Consider the following 24042-nt stretch of genomic DNA (forward strand, 5'->3'; position numbering starts at 1 on the left):
ACCTGCGGAGTACAGCTGATAACACCGGCAAGTTGAGTGTCGCTCGGCAGCTGTTTCCGGTGCCCAGCGGCTCGGGCTGGCCACTGTGTGAGGATCAGTCGGTATGGATCCTGCGGCAGCTACCTGCGGAGTGCCGCTGATAACACCAGCAAGTTGAGTGTCGCTCGGCAGCTGTTTCCGGTGCCCAGCGGCTCGGGCTGGCCACTGTGTGAGGATGACTGACCACACGCTACCACAGCAGCGCCGGCGCCGCTGCAGAACTGCCAGCTGCTGTTAAAGGCAGGGCCAGTCCCGCCTGCTGGGGAGGACGCTGCTGCTGCTGCTGCAGACGAGCCGCCGGTCGGATGAGCTGCGACAACGTCGTCGCCGTAGCTCGAAGCGAATCCATCTGCACAAAAGAAAATTCTTGGATCGATCCACTTACGATCCGACGTATTGTCCAAAAGGAGGATCCGATAACAATACGTATTTATTTTATTTTCGTTTTTATCCAGCATGCCGGCAGCTGTGACCCAGCGGTTCTAGGCGCTTCAGCTCGGAACCGCGCCACTGCTATGGTCGTAGGTTCGAATCCTGCTTCGGGCATGGATGTGTGTGATATCCTTTGGCTAGTTAGGTTTAAGCAGTTCTAAGTCCTAGGGGACTGATGACCTCAAATATTAAGTATCATAGTGCTCAGACCCATTTGAACCCAGCATGCTGTACATCAGGGAATATTGTTCGGGGCTGAATTCAGCAGTCGATGGAGGTCGTCGGTGGAGGGTAAGAGTGGAGTCCCCACGTGGCAGTCTAACTGTAGAATAGCGTAACTGTGTGTCTGCAGCAGAATAACGTCAATACACTACCGTCAACAGCAATCCACATGTTTTAGCGCTAATATTGCCATGTGAAGTAGTATGTTCCCTGAATGCGTGGCGGCTCTCTGTCAAAGTTAAATGACATAAAACGAAATACTAAGTCACATCTGGACATGTAAGCAATAAGAGATCAATCTTCTGGCTGGTTTGATGCGGACCGCCACGAATTTCTCGCAGAGTAGCACTTTCAACCTACGTCCTCAACTATCTGCTGGATGTATTCCAAGCTCCGTCTTCCTCTACAGCTTTTCCCCTCTACAGCTTCCTCTAGTATCATGGTAGTCAGTCCCTGATGTCTTATCAGATATCCTATTGTGGTGTGCGTACTGTAAGACCTTCGGTACACACACCATCAGATTATTTGACTTGTCGCTCTAACGAAGTAAGCGACTGTCAGTAATATGTCTCGTGGTCTTATCGTGGCGTCTTTATCTTCTGCCGTTAGGTCAGACGATATAAATGCCACTTGCACGCTTAGAGTAGCAGATTGACGGTGACTAAAATTGACAATCTGAAGTTGGTACGTTAATCTTATTCTCACATATATCTCTGATACTAGACAAAAGTGTCTATACATTTATCTTCATGGCTATGTACAGGAATATGGTAATCTTACTAGGCGCAGATTGAAACTTGACTATAGACTGGTGCAGACAAATGCAGACTGGTGCAGCCAAATGCAGACTGACTAATCGGAGGTCTGTACACTCGTTATAATACCTTGCGCGTTCATGTATCACTGTGCAAGTGTGATCCGCGAGGAGAAAAGGTTCTACGTTAGCAGCAATCTCATTGGCTACGTTACATATTAATACACGGATTGGCGGAAGCAGAATTTGGTCCGTGTCTATGGCAGTGCCATCTCGTAGTGCGGAGACGGACGAACGCTGCGCCTGTGCTCTTGTGTTTAGTGGGGCGCGCTCTAGTGGGAATGTTGTGTAGGCGCTGACCACGCGGAACTATGTACACGACACCTATCATCCAGTCCCTTCTCCTTGACAGTGTTTTCCACATATTCCTTTCCTCTTCGATTCTGCTCAGAACCACCCCATTCCTTACCTTGTCAATCCACCTAGTTATCAACATTCGTCTGTAGCTCCACATCTCAAATGCTTCGATTCTATTCTGTTCCAGTTTTTCCACAGTCCATGTTTCACAACCATACAATGTTGTACTGCAAACGTATATTCTCAGAAATATCTTCCTCACATTAAAGCCTATGTTTGATACTAATAGACTTTTCTTGGCCAGGAATGAACTTTTTGCCAGTGCTAGTCTGCTTTTGATGCCCTCCTTGTTCCGTCTGTCATTGATTATTTTGCTGAGTAGGTAGCAGAATTACTCAACTTCATCTGCTTCGTGAACATCAATCTTGATGTTAAGTTTCTCCCTGTTCTCATTTCTGCTACTTCTCATTACCTTCGTCTTTCTTCGATTTACTCTCAATCCACATTCTGCACACATTAGACTGTATTCCAATCAGCAGATCATGTAATTCTCCTCACTTTCACTCAGGATAGCAACGAATCGTATCGTCGATACCCTTTCACCTTGAATTTTAGTTCCACTCCTGAACCTTTCTTTCTTTCTTTTATTTTATTTTATTTTATTTTTTTTTTTTTCATCATTGCTTCTTCGATGTACAGATTGAACAGTAGGGGCGACAGACTACATCCCTGTCTTACATCCTTTTTAATACTAACATTTCGTTCTTGGTCGTCCACTCTTCTTACTCTCTCTTGGTTCTTGTACATGTTGTCTATTAACCGCCTATCCCTATAGCTTACTCCTATTTTTCTCAGAATTTCGAACTTCTTGCTCCATTTTACATTGTTGAACGCTTTTTCCAGGTCGACAAATCGTATGAACGTGTCTTGATTTACATTAGTATCGCTTCCGTTATCAAACCCAACGTCTGAATTGCCTCTCTTGCACCTTTACCTTTCCTAAAGCCAAGCTAATCGTCATCTAATGCATCCTCAATTTTCTTTTCCATTCTTCTGTATATTATTCTTCATCATCATCATCATTTAAGACTGATTATGACTTTCAGCGTTCAGTCTGGAGCATAGACCCTCTTATAAAATTCCTCCATAATCCCCTATTCAGTGCTAATATTGGTGCCTCTTCTGATGTTAAACTTACTACTTCAAAATAATTCTTAACCGGATACAGGTACCTTCTCCTTGGTCTGCCCCGACTCCTCCTACCCTCTGGTGCTGAACCCATGAGTCTCTTGGGTAACCTTGCTTCCCCCATGCGTGTAACATGACCGCACCATCTAAGCCTGTTCGCCCTGACTGCTACATCTATAGAGTTCATTCACAGTTTTTCTTTGATTTCCTCATTGTTGACACCCTCGTACCATCTACTAGTACCTGCAATCATCCTAGCTACTTTCATATCCGTAACCTCAACCTTGTTGATATGGTAACCTGAATCAACCCAGCTTTCGCTCCCATAAAACAAAGCTGGTCGAAAGACTGAACGGTGCACAGATAACTTAGTCTTGGTATTGACTTCCTTCTTGCAGAAGAGAGTAGATCGTAGCTGAGCGCTCACTGCATTAGCTTTGCTACACCTCGCTTCCAGTTCTTTCACTATGTTGCCATCCTGTGAGAAAATACATACTAAGTACTTGAAACCGTCCACCTGTTCTAATTTTGTTCCTCCTATTTGGCACTCAATTCGTTTATATTTCTTTCCCACTGACATTACTTTCGTTTTCGAGATACTAATCTTCATACCATAGTCCTTACATTTCTGATCTAGCTCTGAAATATTACTTTGCAAACTTTCAATCGAATCTGCCATCACCCAGCCAGTCTATTGTTTTCAACATATGATCCATAAATAATATGAACAACTGTGGAGACAGGTTGCAGCCTTGTCTTACCCCTGAAACTACTCTGAACCATGAACTCAATTTACTGTCAACTCTAACTGCTGCCTGGCTGTCCATGTAAAGACCTTTAATTGCTTGCAAATGTTTGCCTCCTATTCCATAATCTCGTAGAACAGACAATAACTTCCTCCTAGGTACCCGGTCATATGCCTTTTCTAGATCTATAAAGATTAGATACAATTCCCTGTTCCACTCATAACACTTCTCCATTATTTCCCGTAAGCTAAAGATCTGGTCCTGACAACCTCTAAGAGGCCTAAACCCACACTGATTTTCACCCAGTTGGTCCTCAACTAATACTCGCACTTTCCTTTCAACAATACCTGAGAAGATTTTTCCCACAACGCTGATTAAAGAGATACCTCTGTAGTTGTTACAATCTTTTCTGTTTCCATGTTTAAAGATTGGTGTGATTACTGCTTTTGTCCAGTCTGATGGAACCTGTCCCGACTCCCAGGCCATTTCAATTATCCTGTGTAGCCATTTAAGAACTGACATTCCACTGTATTTGATGAGTTCCGACTTAATTTCATCCAACCCAGCTGCTTTATTGCACTGCAATCTAATGACCATTTTCTCAACTTCCTCAAATGTGATCCTATTTCCATCATCATTCCTATCCCATTCTACCTCGAAATCTCAAACATTACTGATCGTATTTTCAACTACATTGAGCAACTCTTCAAAATATTCCCTACATCTGCCCAAGGCATTCACAGGATTCACCAGCAGTTTTCCTGCCCTGTCCAAAATACTTGTTATTTCCTTCTTACCTCCCTTTCGAAGACTGCTAATTACACTCCACAAAGGTTTTCCAGCAGCTTGACCTATAGTCTCCAACCTTTTTCCAAAGTCTTCCCAAGATTTCTTCTTGGATGCTGCAATTATCTGTTTGGCTTTGTTTCTTTCTTCAACATAACTTTCTGTGTCTACCTGTGTTCTAGTATGTAGCCATTTTTGATACGCCTTCTTTTTCCTATTACAGGCTGCCTTGACTGTGTCATTCCAGCAAGCTGTTTGCTGCATCCTTCTTTTACACACTACTGTTCCAAGACATTCTTTAGCCACTTCTAGTACTGTGTCCCTGTATCTTGTCCATTCCTTTTCCAATGACTGTAATTGACTACATTCAACTAACTGGTACCTTTCTGAGGTCGCTGTTATGTTTTTGTGCCTGACTTCCTTACCCTGAAGGTTCTCCACTCTTATACTCCTACATATGGACCTGACCTCCTGCAATTTCGGCCTCACAATCCCAATTTCACTGCAGATTAAATAATGATCAGTGTCATCAAAGAATCCCCTGAATACACGTGTCCCTCACAGCCTTCCTGATCTATATTATATAGTCAATGACAGATCTGGTTCCCCTGCCTTCCCAGGTATACCGGTGAATGTTTTTATGTTTAAAAAAAGGAGTTTGTGATTACTAAGCCCATACTGGCACAAAAATCCAAGAGCTGTTTCCCGCTCCTGTTGGCCTCCATATCCTCTCCAAATTTACCCATAACCTTTTCATACCCTTCTGTTCGATTTCCAATCCTGGCGTTAAAATCACCCATGAGCACAACACTGTCCTTGTCCTTTACTCTAACAACTACATCGCTGAGTGCCTCATAAAATCTATCCGTCTTATCTTGATCTGTCCCTTCACAATGCGAATATACTGACACAATCCTAATTTTCTTGCTAGATACTGTCAAACCTATCCACATCAGTCGTTCTTTTACGTACCTTCTTGCAACTACGATGAGTTCCATTTATTTCCTGATGTAAAGCCCTACACCCCATTGTGCTATTCCTGCTTTGACTGCTGACAGGTAGACCTTGTATTCTCGCACTTCCTCTTCTTTCTCACCCCTTACCCGAATGTCACCAACAGCTAAAACGTCCAGCCTCATCTTACTTGCAGCCTCTCCCAGCTCTACCTTCTTCCCAGAGTAGCCCCTATTGATATTAATAGCTCCCCATCTCATTAGCATTTGTTTGCCAAGTCATACCTTAGGAGTCCCTGGTTTGTCAGTTAGAGGGGGGATTCCGTCATCTCCAAAGGTCCGAGGCATTTTGCTCTGATTGTTGCCAGCATCATCTTTAAAGTATTTGGGAAGCAGGGTGCTAGCCTTACTTGACCCGAGTCCCATTGGGATTTACCCCTAACGGCTGAGGGACTAACTGGTGGATTTGGTAGTTATTGCTGAATGAGCTTAAAGGTGACCACGACTCAGAATATGTCCGAGATGCCCAGCCTTATTCCAAAGTAGCTGGTATCCCGACTGTCGGGACCACTTACTTGGCCACTCATACGTTTCCCGTGGTTCATGAACTAGGACATGACTACAGGAACCCACACCATGAACCACTGTATATTATTCTTGGCAGCAATTTGGATGCATCAGCTGTTAAGCTGATTGTGTGGTGATTCTCCTACTTGTAGTCTTCGGAATTGTGTGGATGGTGTTTTCCCGAAAGTCAGATGGTATATTGCCAGACTCATACATTCAACGCACCAACGTGAATAGTTGTTTTGTTGCCACTTCCCCTAATGAGTTTAGAAATTGTGATGGAATGTTATCGATTCATTTGCCTTGTTTGATCTTAAGTCTTTCAAAACTCTCCCCAATTATAATTCTAATACTGGATCCACTACCTTTTCTAAATCGACGCCTGTCTCTTCTTCTATCACATCAGACAAATCTTGCTGCTCAAAGAGGCCTTCAATTTACTCCTCCCTTTGCGTATTGTATTATCCTTTCAGTATCCTCATATACTTTCTCTATCTCTTCTTCTTCAGCCTGCGACGTCGGCATGTATATGTTGGTTTGCTGTCGATTCTGATAAGAATAACGCTGTCACTAAACTGTTCACTGTAACAAACTCTCTGCCCTTCCTTCCTGTTCATAACGAATCCTATTCCCGTGATACAATTTCCTGCAGCCATTATATTATCCTATACTAATCTGACCAGAATCCTTGTCCTTTTTCACTTCACTGACCCCTGCTGTACCTAGATTGAGCCTTTGCTTTCCTCTTTTCTGATTTTCTAACTCACCTACCATATTCAACTTTCTGACATTCCACGTCCAGACTCGTAGAACGTTATTCTTTCGTTGATTATTCAGTCTTTTTCTCATGGTCACCTCCACGCTCGCAGTCCCTCCCTGAAATCCGAATGGCTGACTTGCCAATGGAGAGGTCTTCATGACACTTTTTCGATTACAGGCCACATGTCCTGTGGATATGCGTTATGGGTCTTTAATGCAGTGGTTTCCATTGCTTTCTCAATCTTCATGCCGTTGATCATTGCTGATTCTTCCACCTTTAGGGGCAGTTTCTTCCCCCAAGGACAAGAGAATGCCCTGAACCTCTGTCCGCTGCTCTGCCCTCTTTGGAAATGCCGTTAGCAGAATGAGGGTGAAGTCTTCGGCCACCAATGCTGATTATTAATCAAATTTAAACAGTGGCGGGATTCGAACCCGGGATGGAGACGCTATCCCTAGATCACGGTTATATTTCAGCCCTTACAGCTGGAAAAAAATGGAAAATATCAAAAAAATGTAGAAAATGTCAAAAAATTCGGTAGGAAAGCTGGATACAATGTTGTCTCACAGGATACCTTCATTTATGCTTAGTGTGTGGTAGAAATTTGACATATTCACTAGATCAGATTGATACCTTGGATAGTTTCCTAGAAAGTTATAATGATGAATGATATATTTTGATCATTACACCAACTTTCTCAAAATTGACTGAGACGTATGAATAAAACATAAGGATTTTGTCATTTACACAGAGGAAAGAGAGATACGGAGTCACTTACAAAAAACATGACCCTTATACAAATCTTTTAATCTCTCGAGAGCGTTGTAATGAGCAGATTTTGGGGTAGTGATGATGTCACACATACCGATTACGTAACAGCGACCTTTACTGTTGTAAGGAAGGAGATGGACAGGGTGAAAGCCATGTAGTTGTTGACAGCGATGACGCAGCTTGAATAGACTCTTTAAAGTGGGTGACGCCCTATTGTAGAGGAATGATGTATAATAAATTTATATATCAAATCACAAACCCAGGCTTGAACAAAGTTATCGGTAACAAGTTTACAGATTTTGTATAGTCTCAGAACATGTGTTCAAGAGGCACTTATACGTAGAAGTTGGCTAAAGACCATTGTCTCACCAGGCTGGAGGGTACAATATATAAATACAGAATAGATCATGGGTTTGACATAGTGGAAGAATCTTTAAGTACAGGATGATTATAATTAAAGTTAAACTTTCAAACCGCGGTAGAAGTAACACCACTGATCAGAAAGACGGGAAATTGCAACGGGATATTATCGATGAAGGGGGAAAACGCATAGCAGAAGGAAAATAAATACAAATGTAGCAATAGATGGTGCTGTAAGCACCATAATTTAATAGTGGTCGACTTCAAATGACAAATGAATCATACGACAATGCCTGTGGTGTACGTCTGAAGTTAAACAAACTGCACTACTCAGTGTGCATAGGTGTACAGGTGTGAAACTGTTAGTTGCGGAAGCCTATCCACCATGGCAAGGTTATATCACATCGCATTGGAAAAATTGGTTTTTTATTGTCCTGAGGCCAAAAGGCGCATAAAAAGCGGCAGCAAACACATGGTGCATAACGTTAGCCAGACGAGAGGGTAGCCCCAGCGCATGGTCCAGCTGCGTGGCTGGGAATTCCATTGTGCAGCTGTGTCGATGAAGGAGACATGCTGGGAGTGCCAAACATGGCAGACATGGTGAAACCGTAACGGCAGTTCGTATGGAAATTAACAGTAGCCAGATGAATCGTGATACCTGAAAAAGAAACATGTACATTAACATTATTTGCATGACATTTCTGATGGTGTAATCAGATTTTCAATATATTTATTAGTTTAAAGTTTAGTATCTGAGGGTAAATTGAACAAGTAACACCCAGCAACTAATTTCCCAAATCTCAACGGTTCATCCGATTTCGTCTATCTACGTGTCTTTAGAAAGCTGTTAGTGTAAACGTAAATTGGTTTGAATTACAGGCATGTAACTTAAATAGTACATGAGTTATTCGAGGTCAAAGTGGCTGATTACTATCGATAGCGTCAGGCCATAAGTACTCCACAGTTACACGAAACAAACGGTAGGAGCATGCTTGTAAATATGAAGAATTTGCTTAAATATTTACTGTGATTTAGAATGCACAGAGGGCTACTGGCCTACCTTTTGTTGCTATTCCTTTGATATATGTTTATTTAATTTGTTTATATGTTTAAAAATGTGTTTTAGAGCGTGTTAATAGTACAGCCGTAGAACATTTACTTAGTTTCAAGTTATTTAAATGTAAACCCAGCATTTCATATGTTTCAATATGTTTGTGAGTGGACGTTGGCTTGGAGACATGGAGGGAGTGCTCTAGCCAATCACAGCACTCGTTACTAAGAGAGACGTATGGAGGTTGGGGAGGAGCATCGTTTCCGGAGAGGACACGAGGTACTTCTGAGGAGTGCGGCAGTTCTGGACAGTACGAGACAGGAGGACAGCACACGGCAGAGTCCGGGACAGTCGCACGGGACACTGGGAGGCTGGACGCGAAGGCGCGGCTCACGAACGGTCGCGGGAGAGACTTGGAATGGAGCAGTTGGCGCGCGATCGAGAGAGATAGAAATACTTCGGTGTTCCAACTTGTGTACTTGTGAGACTTCCGTGGCTTCTTCAGTGAAGACGTAGTCTGCATTTGGAAGTGAATATCTCGAGAGCTATGTTGTTTCTCAAAACTAATTACGTGCAGTAGGAATCTATTGTTTCCCTGTTATTAAACTTTTATTTAATTGCTGGACCATCGACACCAATAAGTGTTTTTCAGAAATATACCACATTCTCAAAAGTACTTCTTATATCGTACTCATCATTTAAAGTCGTTAAGATGGTACCTGCACATTTTATTTAATTTCAAAATTTCTACGTTACATTCGCAATTGCCTAGTGATAGGATCCTTCGACCATTCGATTCATGTGCCTATTCGTATTGTATGCTGTAGAGTCAGCAGTATTTGGCTTGTAATGCGGCAACTACGCATCCTAGCCCCTAGACAATGAAACTAACCAAAACTTTTAATATTTCAACTCTGAGTCAGAGGGTACGTAGTTGAGGGCCACCACACCTCATCATCTCATGTAGGAAGCCTGCAACCTGTCTCTTCGAAAAAATATTGCCCTTTGATAAATGATGCCGTAAACCCGCATTACACAGTGACCTTCTCAGGATGAAGTGGTACTGGTCGATTTGCTTGTGAATTTTCCGTTGCCCAGATTCGACAATTCTGTGTATTGGCATATCCTCTCAGATGGAATTGGGCTTCGTCTGTCCACAAAATCTCCCACAGCCAATCACTGTCCACTTTCATGCCAGCCAGAAATTCTAAGGCAAAGGTCTCTCTTGCTGGCAGGTCAACAGGAAGCAATTTGTGGACATCGACATGGATAGCAAAGAAGGATGTTTGGTAGGATTTTACGCACCCTGCTCACGGGTGTGTCCAATGTTTCGGCAATCCTCCGTGCACTACACGCTTGCACACCACCAATTGTGTCCTCGTGCATCGCTCTGGCCACTGCTTCCACTGACGTCGTCTCAATTCGTTTCCTCCCTCTACCACGTTGCACACCAAAAGAACTCGTCTTTTTCAACTTCAGAATCATTTTCTTCAGCTCCACGGTGGTCATAGGACCAATGCCTTTTCTCAAAGCCTTCAGTGTCCGGAACTCGTGCAGAGCGACGTGTCGACAGTCATCATTCTTGTAATACAGCTTTATAAGCAGAGAGCGATCTTGCATTGAAAGAGCTTGGGAAAAAGCCATGTACACGGCGTGTTTATCCGAACCTCAATGGCCCGTGCGCATGACGGGTGTTTTCATTTACTTATTCTTACACATACAGCGCCATCTATTGATCAATTTTGACAGTATATTTTTCTTCTGCCATACGTTTTCCCCCATCTCCGATAGGATTCCGCTGCAATTTGATGTCATTATGACCAGTGGTGTTATTTCTACAGCTTATGGAAAGCTTAGCTTTAATTATAATCACCCAGTAGTTTTGAACTCTAACAAACATTATTTAGAATGTGCTTCACTCTACTCTGTGCTAGTTACATCCAGGTGGTGTCAACTAACGGAAAACCTCAGAAAAGTAGCACTTTTACTACTGGACGCAGTAAAAATAATAGAAAATTGCCTTAAAACTGTCATGAGTTTTAAGACCGAGAAAGACTTGTTAGTTATGTTCTGTCTTACAGGTTTACTTATTTACTACATAGTGACTCTTTACACTGACTCCAACAAAGGCGACTTTAAGAGAAATGTATCTCCTTCAATCCTTAACACTTTTTTTCGATAATACCATCAGATAATGTACCACCGAATTAGGAGTGGTACCTACAAACAGTATTGACCACCATAGCAGATCTGTGTGTTAGCTCCCAGCTGCTGAAGTAACTGAACGATCAGGGACTGCGAAATTATGCTCCACCCACCAGTTCATATCTCACCGCTATGGGGCGTGATAAGTGGTGTCCGTCACTGCTAAATCCTCCAGGGTCGACGACTATCTCCAATCCTGTGAGATCCTCCGGTCATTGTCCGCCGGTTGTATTAATAACTGAAGTGCTTATAAACCAGATTTCTTTCCCAAGCACTGCTGGGTAGTCCTCGTAAGTAAATTAGTACGTTGTAGAAACGTATTTTTACTCTTTCTCGGCGCGGAACGAGTGAGATGATCGTCCGTTCGTCAGACATGCTACAGCTGAGGGCCTGGTACACGCTAACAATCGTGACTTTTATTTGCGTTTTTTAAGACGGCGACAAGCGTCACCTTCCACAGAGATTTTTACTGTTGTGTTAAGAATATCAGGAGAAAAATCTAGTTAGACTGTGATAATGATAAGGAGAGGCCTAACAGTTTGTACAATAGACGTCCAAAAGAAGTAACATGTTGAGGAATTGTGTTATTTGGTGGTTAAAAGGGTAGCGACCTTATATGAGTGAAAGAACTGCCATCGTTACCCAGGTGTTTTCTGTCATCTGTATGAACAATTGTCATCCTATGTGTGCCATACGCATAAAAAGATGACACGTGACGGAGAGAAGTGGTAAATACTGAGACAGGGCGATGGGAGTTAGTTAGATATGGGTGACATGTATTCCTAACAATCTCTTCGAATAATCGGTTATACAAGTGGATCCATATAGATTTCATTATTTTACGTCGAAATAAACATTCCGCTAGTTGATCTAAGAACCGACAGACATAATAAGTTAGTAAGATGGACCAACGTGGGATTAGGCTACCATACATATGAATGGATGGATGCAAGACAACCTCAACAACAGAAACTGGTAAAGGGTCACACAAAATACCCAACACGGTATTGGATGCAAGACAACCTCAACAAAAGAAACTGGTAAAGGGTCACACAAAATACCCAACACGGTATTGGATGCAAGACAACCTCAACAAAAGAAACTGGTAAAGGGTCACACAAAATACCCAACACGGTATTGGATGCAAGACAACCTCAACAAAAGAATCCGGTAAAGGGTCACACAAAATACGCAACACGGTATTGGATGCAAGACAAACTCAACAAAAGAAACTGGTAAAGGGTCACACAAAATACCCAACACGGTACTGGCAGTACTACAGTTGCACATCCGGATGAAGCTGACCCATTTGTCATAAGCATATCAGTACGGATAATACTAGTGACAGTAAATTGGGAATGCAAAGAGCAACTGCCTATCTGCTGCAAAGGTCCTGGTTGGTTGTGATACGCAAAAAATCATGCCTACCGGATTGGTATACGATACGTTACTTGTCGATCATACCTAGAACTATACCTATAAAAATTTTCGTGTTTGTATCCGTTAACATCATCCTGGAACTTGTCTGCTGTCGGATGAGTAATGATGGGTCATATGGTATTGTTCGTTAGATCTTTCCCGGTTATGACTCTTATAATTAGAATGCATATGTGTTACGTTTTTATCTGAATGTATACATGCTGCGGAGGACTGTTATTACATGTAATATTTGGTAATGGTAGGATGTAATATCTCAAAACTCTGCTGTAATAAAAGACGATCAGGACCTGTAATGGTTTATAAAACGACGTTCTTGCCCCTCATCCAGCTGACTGTCGATTTGTCGTAAGCAAAACATTATGGAAAATCCGAATGAGGATAAATCTAAAAATGCAAAGAACAAATACGCAGCTGGTCTAGAGAATCTGTTTTCTTGTGATATAAAATAAACTGTGCCTTACTCTTTCATCTAGGAGACGTTGTTTCTCGAGTAAACGTATTAAAATTAGCGACTACGTATATTTAAAATCGTTCCGTAGTTTGTTTACTGGAGCGAGAAGCACTAGCTCTGATGGAATTGGTCATGAAGTATTTTCTGATTATGGCTTTTAAAATTTGAATACATCTTATACTCTTTTGTTGGATATATACACGTCGTGGAAGATTGCAGTTTAATGAATTATTACTAATGGGATGACGCAATACCTTGATACATTACTTAAAAATAGACAATCAAGGTCTATAATGGTTTATAAAATATGTGATGCATACCTATAGCCTCATCATTGAAATTGATTATACAGAAGTGCTATACTGGTCGCAAAAGTACTAGTGCAATTCAGAGTTACTCAGGCGGAGTAATCAAAATGTCTTATTTGTCCATGTTACTTCATATAGAATTATGACTGCGAGAGTAGCTTTCTTTTGCTCTCACAGCTATTGTCTTTCCTGATGTGTCGCGGTTCCACTAGACAAGGTGCTATCAGCATTAATCATAAATTAATTTTAGAACGTTTTTATTCTGACAGTCTCTGCTATCTGCTTTGTGCTCGACAGGCTATAGGCTGCCAGCGTTATCAAGCCGGCCTCTGGAGTTAGAACAGCGTTTTGGCAATCCTAGGCTGTATCGGTGACTGCTGGACACTGTGTCCGCGAGCTCCGGCATTGGCGGCTACGCCTCATCACTTGTGAGACTGAGGAGGGTGACCAACTCTCGAGCAGACGAGGCGGTTTGAGCAGGATACTGCTCATCGCTCTCTAGAGGAGCAGTTTGGCATCGCTGTTGTACTTAGTGTGTGGTAGGGAGCATGAGAATTTTACCATGACGTGAAAAACCCCTATAACGTAGTGAGGTATTTCTTAAGCAATATCTTTGGCTTACGGTATTATCTCTGTCGTCACCACTTCAACCAACGTGTACGTTTCGATCACTATGACGTCCCACATTAGTAATGGATAGGTGACTTAGCAATGATACGCAAATCAGGACCAAAGCTGACGCCGACGCTACGGGATGCGATGCCGTGAAGCGAAGCGGCGCTATCTTGTAACACGGCACGACGCCATCTTCAGAGCGCAGAACTGTGCAATATACGTAAAACTGAGAGTGCTTACATAGCCGCCTAGTTGAGGTTTCTGCTCGTTCCACTTGTGTGACTAGGGCCTCCCGTCGGGTAGACCGTTCGCCGGCTGCAAGCCTTTCGATCTGACGCCCGGGTAGAACGTTCGCCGGCTGCAAGCCTTTCGATTTGACGCCACTGCGGTGACTTGTTTGTCGGTGGAGATGAAGTGATAATGATTAGGACAACATAACACCCGGTCCCTGAGCGGAGAAAATCTCCGACCCAGCCGGGAATCGAAGCCGGGCCCTTAGGATTGACAATCCGTCCGCTGACCATTCAGCTACCGGGGGCGGACAGGTACCATAAAATATTGTTATTAATGGTTCAAATGGCTCTGAGCGCTATGTGACTTAACATTTGAGGTCGTCAGTCCCCTATAACGTAGAACTACTTAAAACTAACTCACCTAAGGACATCACACACATACATACCCGAGGCAGTATTCGAACATGCGACCGTAGCAGTCGCGTGGTTCCGGACTGAAGTCCCTAGAACCGCACGGCCACCACGGCCGGCCAGAATCGTCATTAATATATATACACTCCTGGAAATTGAAATAAGAACACCGTGAATTCATTGTCCCAGGAAGGGGAAACTTTATTGACACATTCCTGGGATCAGATACATCACATGCTCACACTGACAGAACCACAGGCACATAGACACAGGCAACAGAGCATGCACAATGTCGGCACTAGTACAGTGTATATCCACCTTTCGCAGCAATGCTGGCTGCTATTCCCCCATGGGGACGATCGTAGAGATGCTGGATGTAGTCCTGTGGAACGGCTTGCCATGCCATTTCCACCTGGCGCCTCAGTTCGACAGCGTTCGTGCTGGACGGGCAGACCGCGTGAGACGACTCTTCATCCAGTCCCAAACATGCTCAATGGGGGACAGATCCGGAGATCTTGCTGACCAGGGTAGTGGACTTACACCTTCTAGAGCACGTTGGGTGGCACGGGTACATGCGGACGTGCATTGTCCTGTTGGAACAGCAAGTTCCCTTGCCGGTCTAGGAACGGTAGAACGATGGCTTCGATGATGGTTTGGATGTACCGTGCACTATTCAATGTCCCCTCGACGATCACCAGAGGTGTACGGCCAGTGTAGGAGATCGCTCCCCACACCATGATGCCGGGCGTTGGCCCTGTGTGCCTCGGTCGTATGCAGTCCTGATTGTGGCGCTCCCCTGCACGGCGCCAAACACGCATACGACCATCATTGGCACCAAGGCAGAAGCGACTCTCACCGCTGAAGACGACACGTCTCCATTCGTCCCTCCATTCACGCCTGTCGCGACACCACTGGAGGCGGGCTGCACGATGTTGGGGCGTGAGCGGAAGACGGCCTAACGGTGTGCGGGACCGTAGCCCAGCTTCATGGAGACGGTTGCGAATGGTCCTCGCCGATACCCCAGGAGCAACAGTGTCCCTAATTTGCTGGGAAGTGGCGGTGCGGCCCCTATGGCACTGCGTAGGATACTACGGTCTTGGCGTGCATCCGTGTGTCGCTGTGGTCCGGTCCCAGGTCGACGGGCATGTGCACCTTCCGCCGACCACTGGCGACAACATCGATGTACTGTGGAGACCTCACGCCCCAAGTGTTGAGCAATTCGGCGGTACGTCCACCCGGCCTCCCGCATGCCCAATATATGCCCTCGCTCAAAGTCCGTCAACTGCACATACGGTTCACGTCCACGGTGTCGCGGCATGCTACCAGTGTTAAAGACTGCGATGGAGCTCCGTATGCCACGGCAAACTGGGTGACACTGACGGCGGCGGTGCACAAATGCTGCGCAGCTAGCGCCATTCGACGGCCAACACCGCGGTTCCTGGTGTGTCCGCTGTGCCGTGCGTGTGATCATTGCTTGTACAGCCCTCTCGCAGTGTCCGGAGCAAGTATGGTGGGTCTGACACACCGGTGTCAATGTGTTCTTTTTTCCATTTCCAGGAGTATATATATATATATATATATATATATATATATATATATATATATATATATATACCTAGAGTGACGTAATTTGTTATAAACAAATAGACACAACCTCCCTCTATGATCCAATCACAAAATAGGAAAATTTTGGAAACTACGTAAAATTGGAGAAACCACCAAAAATAAGGAAAAACACGTAAAACTGAAAACTGTCTAAAACTGAGTAAACTACCCCACGCAAGCGCTACAGTTACAAAAGACGAAGGTGTGTAGGGGAGTCTGGTCTTCATTGTTGACGGTATAGGGGACGGCTTCCGCCATTTTTATGTCGCATGACCTTGAACATAAGTAGTACAACTGCCAGCGTGATTCCCGTAGGTGACCCTAATCAGTCTCCGGTGATTCCCCAGGGAGACGGACGGGGGGAAACATGGGGCCTATGTTGGTAACCCGACACAAGATTTCCTTATTGGTAACCTTAAGATAAAATCGTTATTTGCTCTTGAACCAGCAGTGGAAAATTACTATGGACTAGTCTTAAGCTTTGAAAAAGGAGCATCTCGTTTAGTTTCGTACTGTCAAAAATGTTGTGCTTCCCATTAACCTTGTATACCAATGAGACAGAGTAAACAGACTAGAAAATTATAAATTTTTAGGTGTGCTTAGTGATTAAAATATAAACTGCTAAAACGTTTAGTTGCTAAGTTAATATATTTTGCGTGTTTTCCTTCATTGACGTTTTATGGGATGATATATTGGGATAACTGTTCGTTTAAACAACAAATATTCATGCACGCATCTCTTTAAGCAGCTGAAAAAATTTAACCACAGTCTCACCGTACATTTCTTCACTTAAGATATTTGTTATCGACATTCCATCCAGGTTTCAGGGGAAAAGAGATATACACAACTACAAAACCAGAAAGAAAGATGATCTAGATTGCCCTGTAATAAATCTAACTTTGCCAGAGAAAGCGTGAAAACGGTTTGACAACCTACCCATGGAAATAAAATGTCCGACAGATAGCAGAAATATCTCCAAATGTCTGTAGATTAATGACGTTTTTGCTCAACAACTCCTGCACCTCAGTAAAAGTCTTGAGTAGAGATAATTAGTTACTAAATGGCTTTAAGCTGCTAGCCTGTAGTCTTATAAAAATTATTTTTGCATATTTTATTTGCACATAAATGTTCTCTGAGGCCTCAGTGGTCAGATACAGTGGCTACGTTTATGGCAGTTGTTGTGTGAATGTGTGTGTGTTTACTACTTTAGAAGAAGGCGCTTGTGTTGGAAAGCTGAGACGCACAGTTGCCTTTGTCTTGCACCTGTCTGTGACTCAACATCTATCTGTGATGACTAGCAGTCTATTTGTTTCCTTATACTGTTATTATTCCAGGCTCGATTTTATATTGATTACAACATTTACAGCACTCAAAATGTAGATAAAAAGGAAGTCAGTTTAAAGAAAGATGAATTATCCGGGAAGACTATTGCAGAATTCCTTGGACGGAAAGAAACATTTTGTGCCGCCGAAACTGAGAGCGAAATGTGTGAAATGTTCAGCAGCAAAAGAACCAAGCTCTGATGATTATAGAAAAACGTCAAAAATCTCTTACATACTCTGCATACAGCTTCGACTGTGATTCTAAACTAGCACATTCACCTAGAGATAATATGCATGCGTACATCTACATCTGTATCTAATTACACACTCCGCAAGCAACCGTAAGGTGCATAGTGCAGGATATCCTGTACTAATAGTAGTCCTTTCCACTCCTGTCCTACTCGCAGATACAGTGGAGGCAAAACTACTTTCCAGACGCCTCCGTATGAGCCCTGATTTCTCGCATCTCATCTTCGTGGTCCTCTCACAGAAAGTATGTTGGTGGCAGCAGGGTCGCTGTCCATTCAGGTTCAAATGCCGGTTCTCTAAAGTATTTCGATAGTGTTCATTTAAAAGCATGCTTCCCCCCATGGATTCGCATTGGATTTCCCGAAGCACCTCGGTAACATCTGCGATTTGTTCGAACATAACGGAAACAAATATATAAGCCCGCCTCAGAATTACTTCGATGTCTTTCTTTAATCCGACGTGGTACAAATCCTACCCATTCGAGCCCTGCTTAAGGTTAGGTCGCACCAGCGTCCTATGTGGTTGGTCGGTCATTTGGCTTCACTATCAAAATCCTAACATGGTCGTTGCATTTCATACCGCTTTGCGGTGTTACTCCCAGCTACTTAAACGACATCTCTGTGTGAAGTAGGAGACTAATAATGCTCAATGTGAACATTACGGATTTGTTTTTCCTACTCATCTGCATTAAATTAAATTTTTCTACATTTGCAGCCAGGTGACATTCATCACACCAACTGGAAACTCCGACTACGTCATCTTGTATCGTCCTACAGTCACTCATTTTCAGAATCTTCCCGTACGCCGCACCGTCCTTGGCAAACAGAACCAGATTGATGCTCACTCCGACTGTCAGATCATTTATATAAATAGAAAATAGTAGTGGTGGCGTCACACTTTCCTGGGACACTCATGACGATACCCTTGTCTCTTATGAATACTCGCCGTCGAGGGCAACATACTGGGTTCAGTCTTCGAGCCACTCACATAATTGGGAACGTATTCGATATGCTCATACCTTCGTTCCTAGTCTACGGTGTGGTACCATGGGAGATCCCTTTCGGAAGTCTACGAATATGGAATCTGCCTTTTGCCCCTCATCCATTGTTCGCATTATATCACGTGAGAAAAGGGCAAGTTGAGTTCCACAAGAACGAATCTTTGAAAAACCGTGCTGATTCGTGGACATAAACTTATCGGTCTCTAGATAATTTATGGTATTCCAACTCAGAATATTTTCTAGAATTATGCAGCAAACTGATGTTAAGGATATTGTCTGTAACTTTACGGGTCCTGTTTTTGCCCTTCTTTGCAGGAGTCTCCTGAATTTTTTTGGGACTTTTCGTTGCACGAGAGATTGGCGATAGATGCAAAGGAAAAACCCAATTGGCATTCCATCCGGTCATGGCGACGTATTTATTTTCATCTCTTTCAGTCGTTTCGCTAAACCAAGGACGTTTATCACTATGCTATCTGTACGAGACTCTGTGCAATGGTCAGACGACGTTATGTTTGTTCGATTCTCCTACATGAATGATTTCTTAAATGTGGAATTTAAAACTTCCGATTTCGTTTTGCTAACAATAGTTGTCGCACCAGACTGAGCCATAAGTGATTGGATGGAGGCCTCAGGCCCAGTTAGCGATTTTACATAGAACCTGATTTTTTTCGGGTTCTCGATCAGATCTTTTGCTAAGGTAGGACAGTGGTAGTAGTTGTATGCTTCGCGCAAACGTATTTCCGCAGACGCACGAATCTCTACTAACCGTCGCATGTCGTCATTTGCGCGTTCTCTTTTGAATCGAGAGTGCAACAGCCTTCGCTTCGTCAGTATTTTCCGAATTTCGTTACTAAACGAAGGTGCTTCTTTTCCGTCCGTAATTTACTTACCAGAGACATACGTGTCCAGAGCACGGTTTACAGTCTGTTTCAGCTTTGCCCGTAATTCCTCTATGTCCATCGCACTGGAACTAAATTATTGCAACTAATTGTCTGTGAGATGTTAACAACTGCAAATCTGCTTTGTCTAGCTAAAACACTCTCATAGCCTTCTACTCTGACATCATTCTGAATGGTAAACTGGAGACTGTTATTACGCGCGGTCATGGCCATGATAGCTGCAGTTGGTTTAACAGTAACCCAATGTAATTGTAGACTATACAGAGTGAAATGTACAGCGGTCTGAACTGGGAATGTCAGCTAAACGTTATACAGGTTGTTTCTCTTAAGGGACATACGGCGCGTTTTCTCTGGTGTTTCTGCAAACATCTGTAATTTATCTTTTGCAGTGTGTAGATGTAGTCAGCACAAACCTCTCTCGTCAAACGCCCAATGTGTCCCGCGACGCGCCGGATTCTTTCCTGTTACGAACAAAATGATGATTTTTGAAACGGAATTTTACGTACCCATTCGACAGAGCGGCCTCATATTTGCCAACTGCGACATTCAAGTTTTGTCGATATGAATTAACGGGGCCAGTAAAGAAGGAGGAGTAGCAAACAGCACCCCATCAGCGGCAGCACTGTCTGCTACCGACGTGCGGCAGCGCGCTGCTCAATCATCATTTTGTTCGTAACAGGAAAGAAACCGACGCTTCGCGGGACACATTGGGCGTTTGACGAGAGAGGTTTGGACTGACTACAGCTACACACTGCAAAAGAGGAATTACAGATGTTTGTAGAAACACCAGAGAAGCCGCACCTGATGACTCTTAGGAGTCATGTTGAATATGTAGTGGTCCATTATGTATTATGAGCTACATAACTCAACATTTTTCTTGTGAGCTACAAATGCCACATGCGCTCTCAGAATTTCCATAACAGACAGAAGTCCCATTTACTCGAGTACGTCATGAAATATAATAAAACAATGAAATTTACTGGCTAGGCTGCAGAATATTTGACATGAATACATTTTAGCGAAGCATAAATTAGAGAGCGGCGTAGAATTTCTGTAGGTTACTCACTTCACGTATTTTAGATAGGTAATACAGATGTGGAAATACTATCTTGTAAATATATTTACATACTTTTAGTAAATATTCAAATACTTTTGAACAGAATTTAGATTGTTCGTATAGTTTTGAACAGGGAAAAGATGGTAGCAGCATACTGACAGTCTGTTTCGTTTCCATGTCCGGAAAAATAATTGCCTGTCACTAGAACAGGAAAATGCACGTGTGTGTAGAAGGAGAGGGGGGGGGGGGTGAGGGGGGGGGGGTGGATGCGTTGATTTAAAAGCACATCCATTTTCCTTGGAATACTCTTAAAAATAGTGTACTGTGACATATTTTTTCGATTGTGTACCTGGTAAGTGTCGAAATTACAAGGGCTTATTATGTCACTTCTCCAAATACACGGTTTCACTATGAAAATATAAGGTTGGTTTAACTATAAGTACAATCCAGTTTCATAAAACCTGCAACGCTAATCGTATTTGTGTACTACGTCTTGTTTCTGAACTAAAGTGCAATTAATTACCTTAATGTGACACTGTATCGAATGGGCAACATTTTTAAAGAGAACATTGCACTCATGACTTTACATTCATACATTTATTCTCTTCATCAAAGTGCGGAAAGGGGTCCATTTCTATATGTGCTACTTTCTGAGTCATATTGAGCTTAGACATCTTGGCTTAAGTAAGATACAAATGCTCCCGAAATAAGTACGCGGAAAGAAAGTTTAAGAAAATTAAGTCTATTTTGTAGCTGAAGGTGAAGTTTTGAAGCGAGAAAGAAACGTCCAGACAACCAAGAGAAGAGCATTACATCAAAAACATACAGACAAAACAGTCATCCTGAGCCATTTCATGTGGCTACTGATGACAGAGGTGGAGCGAGTTATGCTTTCTATGTAGACGAAACATAGTCTAAAGTGGGAGCTATGAGGAAACATTCACGAGCTGAAAGACATGAAGTCTCTGAAGAAGGGGAAAAAAAAAGTCTGAGAATCCGAGAGGACGACATTGGAAACTTTTAAAGGGCACTCAGACGACACCTTAATGGCTATTTGATTCAAATATTCAAATGGATCTGAGCACTATGGGACTTAACATCTGAGGTCATCAGTCCCCTAGGACTCAGAACTACTTAAACCTTTCTAACCTAAGGACATCACGCACATCCATGCTCGAGGCAGGATTAGAACCTGCGACCGTAGCAGCAGCGTGGTTCCGGACTGAAGCGCCTACAACCGCTCGGCCACAGCAGCCGGCAATGGCTATGTGCTAGCTACACTTTGCCCTGAGAATGTAGTACATTGCCTGTGAGCAACATACAACAGGCTGTTACTTAGCCCTATGGGTGTACTTCAAGGAGCAATTCCGAGAGGATGCCAGTCACGAAAACGTAGGGAACGGGAAACTGTATCCTGTTCCGATATAACAATAATAATTTAAGAATTAGGAAACTAACGATCAACAAAGTTTATGAAGAAGATTCAGTCTAAGTTTTCTGTTAATGTGCTGTTACACAACTGCAACAATAGTACTGTGTACGCTTATTAAAATAGAACTTGAACTCAGCAGAGTTTCCGACGAAGCAGAAACGGCACTGTTTCACAAATAAGATGCAAGAGATGATTTGGTTTATTTCCACCCCACACACAGATTCTAATGACGCTCAAAGTAAATGGAGATGAGTTTAGTGAACTACTGACTTTGCAACTTTGTAGCAGCCATATGATATTTGCAAAACGTAGGTCTTCCATAAATCAGAACTTTCAGAAAGCCAACTGACGGCAAACATCAAAACTATGCCACTTTCCTCTAGGTGTAGGGTCTAGTAGTATCGGAAAATCGGACAACTTTAGAAATTTTCAGGACACCCTGGACTAAAGCTAGTCAAAATGAAGGCAACAACATACCACGAGGTGAGGTGATCGTTGTCTTGCGTACAGTGTGCAACCGCTGTGCGAACAGATTCCTTCTTGGATGAACCGCTAGACAGTCTATAAAAAGGTGGTCTCAGTAAGCCCATTCAAGGCCAGAGAGGCAGCGACGAAGTTATAAGAGAATCTTTACAAAATACATGTACAAAGATTATTAATGACCAGTAGGTACGTAGGCTAAGACACTGAAAAAGGATGTACGGAAGTAATCAAATACTGCCCAAATGATCCGAAAAAGGAGAATTTAAATTCATTTGACTATTTTATCGAGTAGGTGAGCGGCGAATAGCAACTTTTTTATTATTGTCGACATTAGACCTAAATTTTCAGACTTACGGTTCCGAGTGGTTATTAGAAACTTTGGCGAGGTCAGTTGAAGACACGATGGCTACTCAAAGAGAATTGAGAGTAGGCACATACCTTACGGGCACTTTCAAGGATTTATCTGACGATGAAAAATAGAGCAGCGGTAGGTGTAATGGAACCTACATTCACAGAACCTTCGTTCCGCAGTGAAGCCACGGCATCTGTCTACAGCTGTACACCGCACCCCTCCACCCACCGTACTTCCCACTAACTGACAATTCACTGATTCCTCGGGATGGGTCCCGCTAGCTTTCAGTACAGTTGTGTCCTAAATTCGTCTTTTTCCAAAGTGAGGACAGCACCTGTGCAGTCCTAAAGAATCGACAGTGTACCCAGCAGCGCAGCACCACGAAACGGCGTCAGCAAGTCGCAGACCGGCGCGCCTGTTGAAAGAGCGGCCAACGCCACACCTCCGGAGTGCACCGCCCCCTGCCAGCGCTGACAACCACCAGCCCATCCGTGGTCTACGAGAGCGTCAGTACTGAGTAATAGGAAGACGATACTTAGCCTGTGTGCTGCGAGACGTAATAGTGTGTCAACGTAAATGCGTGTAGGAAGCACAGGAAGCTACCTCATAGCAAGAATTTAAACGATGCTTAGAAATAAAGCGTTCTATTAATCCACAACTGTTATGTACAGATCATTTTAGATTCCTGGCACCGGCCATTGCAGTTTCTCTCCTTCCTTGTTTCTGTCTCTGCTGACTCCCACTGTAGTATACCTACTAAACAGTTATTTCATAAACCTTCATCATCTTGAGAATTTCTCTTTAGCAACACAATTCAAAAGCATCTACTGTCTTCTTGTCTGGACTACGAGGGTTATTCGAAAAGCAAGTTCCGATAGGTCGTGAATGAATTCCGATGGAGCTCTGCATATATGTGCATACCTCTAGTATACCATTTTGTCGCGTCACTTCGCTCATTTAAGTTCTGAACAAGCAGTGAACATGTAAAGATGTCTCG

The 24042-nt window shown here is 43.2% G+C and overlaps 1 protein-coding gene across 1 annotated transcript in view; it reads right to left on the reverse strand.

Moving 5' to 3' along the window:
- Positions 1-229: 229 nt before the first annotated feature.
- Positions 230-24042, reverse strand: part of LOC126272790 (mucin-2-like) — a 28865-nt gene continuing 5052 nt past the window's right edge. Inside the window, exon 3 of the mRNA XM_049975940.1 lies at positions 230-388. Coding sequence (XP_049831897.1) covers positions 230-388 — 159 coding nt within the window. The remainder of the gene's footprint in view (positions 389-24042) is intronic.

Source organism: Schistocerca gregaria, chromosome 5 (genome assembly GCF_023897955.1).
Source record: "Schistocerca gregaria isolate iqSchGreg1 chromosome 5, iqSchGreg1.2, whole genome shotgun sequence".
Lineage (NCBI taxonomy): Eukaryota > Metazoa > Arthropoda > Insecta > Orthoptera > Acrididae > Schistocerca > Schistocerca gregaria.